The 3,592-nt window shown below is 46.0% G+C and overlaps 1 protein-coding gene across 1 annotated transcript; it reads right to left on the reverse strand.

Annotated features, from left to right (window-relative positions):
* Nucleotides 1–526: 526 nt before the first annotated feature.
* TUBB8B (tubulin beta 8B) lies at nucleotides 527–1,716 on the reverse strand. The gene is given in 3 exon segments (XM_041726635.1): nucleotides 527–791; nucleotides 793–1,200; nucleotides 1,202–1,716. Coding segments are annotated over 3 exon segments (1,173 nt in total). The 5' UTR covers nucleotides 1,702–1,716.
* Between the last annotated feature and the right edge of the window lie 1,876 nt (nucleotides 1,717–3,592).

Here is a 3,592-nt window from a genome sequence, read left to right on the forward strand (position 1 = left end):
AGTTTTCATTTATTTTTGGCTCTTGGGGTATCTTTTCAATATGAAAAAAAAAATCAAGTTCAACACAAAGTAGAAATTGAAATGTAGGACAGGACAAAAATAAAGAGTGTGTGGGAAAAGGGAATAGCAGAAGGAAGAACTGAGGTGTTGCCAAAAGGTGGAGTGTCTCCTTGTCCCAAATGATTTAGGTGGCAATACACACTTTTCCATATGTACACAGCAGAGCTGGAGTTTTGTTAAGAAAAAGTGGGTAGTGTGAGGGGTCTTTTCCAGAGACTAGGGATGAAGGCTAGTCCCTCTTTCCCCAGGGGAAAAGGAAGAAGTCCAACATGTGAAGCAGTTTATGTAGGAGGGAAGGATCCCATTCAACCGAGTGGCACAGACCCCTGCAAAAGAAACCGTTCAGGATAGAACTTGGAAGAAGACTTAAAAAACCAAGACAGGCAGAGAAGGCAAATTCTGAGGGAGAGGACAGGGGCAGCTGAAAAAGAGGGAATGGAGAAGCCTGAGGTGATGGTACTCTGACTTAAGCCTCCTCTTCGGCCTCCTCACCGAAATCCTCCTCTTCTTCTGTGGTGGCATCCTGGTACTGCTGATACTCAGAGACAAGGTCGTTCATGATGCTCTCAGCTTCGGTGAACTCCATCTCGTCCATGCCTTAACCTGCGTACCAGTGGAGGAAGGCCTTGCGCCGGAACATGGCTGTGAACTGCTCTGAGATGCGCTTGAAAAGCTCCTGTATGGCCGTGCTATTTCCAGTGAAGGTGACTGCCATCTTGAGGCCACAGGGCCACAGCGGTCTTGACATTGTAGGGGATCCATTCCACGAAGTAACTACTATTCTTGTTTTGCACGTTGAGCATCTGCTCATCTACCTACTTCATGGACATCCGCCCATGGAAGACAGCAGCCACAGTGAGGTAATGGCCATGGCGGGGGTCACAGGCAGCCATCATGTTCTTGGCATCAAAGACCTGCTGGGTGAGTTCAGGCACAGTGAGGGCCTGATACTGCTGGCTTCCACGGCTGGTCAGAGGTGCAAAGCCAGGCATGAAGAAGTGGAGATGTGGGAAGGGCACCATGTTGACTGCCAGCATGCGGAGGTCAGCATTGAGCTGACCCGGGAAGTGGAAGCAGGTGGTGACACCACTCATGGTGGCTGAGAAAAGGTGGTTGAGGTCCCCATAGGTTGGTGTGGGTGAGGGTGCGGAAGCAGATGTCATACAGGGCCTCATTGTCAATGCAATAGATCTCATCTGTGTTCTCTACCAACTGATGGTTGGAGAGGGTGACATTGTAGGGCTCAACCACTGTGTCAGACACTTTGGGGGAGGGCACCACACTGAAGGTGTTCATGATGCGGTCAAGGTACTCTTCTCAGATCTTGCTGATGAGCAGCGTGCCCATGCCAGAGCCCGTGCCCCTGCCCAGTGAGTGGGTCAGCTGGAAGCCCTACAGGCAGTCACAGCTCTCAGCTTCCTTTTGCACCACATCCAGGATTGAGTCCACTAGCTCAGCCCCCTCTGTGTAATGGCCCTTGGCCCAGTGGTTGCCAGCCCCAGACTGCCCAAAAACAAAGTTTTCTGGTCTGAATATCTGCCCTAAGGGACCTGAGCGAACAGAGTCCATGGTCCCGGGTTCTAGATCCACCAACATGGGGCAAGGTACGTATTTGCCACCTGTAGCTTCATTGTAGTACATGGAGATACGATCCAGCTGCAGGTCGCTGTCACCGTGGTAGGTTCTGGTGGAATCAATGCCGTATTCATCACTGATGACCTCCCAGAACTTGGCACCTGTCTGGTCACCACATTGACCGGCCTGGATGTGCACAATTTCCCTTATTGTTAAAATTTATTTTAATTCTTTTTGCTTCTCTCAAAGGTGTATATGGGGCGGAAAGTGAGATGTGGTTTTTTTCCTATACTGCTATTCACAGGCTGGAAGGATGGGATGTGTCCAGAGGCTGGAGCAATGAGGTCCGAGCACAGTGACAGGAACGTTCTCTGTAGAGCCATCTTGTATTGGGCTGGGAGATGGTTTCTGAGAGTACAGATATAGTTGTTGAAGGAATTAGAGGATATGCATATAGGGTATGAGAGCAGGGAGGAGAAAGCCTCCAAACTGCCAGGCATCTAATGTGGATGCTCTCCAGATCATGTTGTTCCTATTCCCCCATGTATAGATAAGTCAATTAAAAATGACTTAAGGGACGCCTGGGCGGCTCAGTGGTTGAGCACCTGCCTTCGGCTCAGGTCGTGATCCTGGGATCTGGGATCAAGTCTAGCATCGGGCTCCCTGTGAAGAGCCTGCTTCTCTTTCTGCCTGTGTTTCTGCCTCTCTCAATCTCTCTCATGAATAAATAAATAAATATTTAAAAAAAGAAAAAGGATTTAAAAATGAAAATAAATTGAGACTACATTCTAGAGAAATATGAAAGGGTTAAGATAATAGAAAGTAAATAAATGAAATGCATAAGAAGCTGAAAACAACAAAGGAAAGAGAAATGAATTAGGACAAGAAAACTTTGAAATTCCAGCAGAAACATTAACAATTTCAACATGAAATAAGGACAAACTAGAAGTTGTACCTCCTGTTTCCAGGACAGGAACCTGCAGTATCTCCAAGTTTCCTCCACACAACCTTAAAAAAGGTTTTTGCAAATTTGTCTTTACAAATTGTCTTTCCTTCCTTCCTTCCTTCCTTCCTTCCTTCCTTCCTTCCTTCCTTCCTTCCTTCCTTAATGAGAGACACATAGAGAGAGGCAGAGACACAGACAGAAGGAGAAGTAGGCTCCCTGCAGGGAGCCCAGTGTGAGACTCTATTCCAGGACCTGGGATCATGCCCTGAGCCAAAGGCAGATGCTCAACGACTGAGCACCCAGGCTTTCCAAATTATCATTACTTCTTGAGGGCAAGAGCCATAACTGCCCTGTCTTTGTATTCTAGCACTTAGCTATAGTATCTCACATATAGTATGTACATTATAAATGTTTGCTGAATAAGTAAGACAGTGAAATAATGGGGATCATAAGGGAATTTTATGATCACTAAGAATATAGGAAATCTGCTTTATAGACTCTAGTGGGGGCATTACCTAGAACGGGCATTTCCATATTGCAATACCAGATCATAATTCTGACTGTGTTTTGAGAAAACATTAAATTGAAAACAGAGAGGGAGGCAAACCATAAGAGACTCTTAACTGCAGGAAACAAACTGAAGGTTGCTGGAGGAGTGGTGGATGGGATGGGGCGATTGGATCATGGACATTAAGGAGGCACTTGATGTAATGAGCAGTGGGTTAACACTGTCATCAGTTATGCAACTGATGAATCACTAAATTCTACCCCTGAAATGAATAATACAGTATATGTTACCTAAATTGAATTTAAATTTAAAAATATTTAAAAATTTTAAAAAATGAAAAAAAAATTATGGGGTGCCTGAGTGGCTCAGTTAGTTAAGTATCTGCCTTTGGCTCAGGTCATGATCTCAGGGTCCTAGGATCAAGCCCCAGAGCAGGCTCCATGATCAGTGGGGAGTCTGCTTGTCTATCTGCTCCTCCCCATACTGGGATGCTCTCTCTTTCT

The sequence above is a fragment of the Vulpes lagopus genome, chromosome 1 (assembly GCF_018345385.1).
Source record: "Vulpes lagopus strain Blue_001 chromosome 1, ASM1834538v1, whole genome shotgun sequence".
Classification (NCBI taxonomy): Eukaryota; Metazoa; Chordata; class Mammalia; order Carnivora; family Canidae; genus Vulpes; species Vulpes lagopus.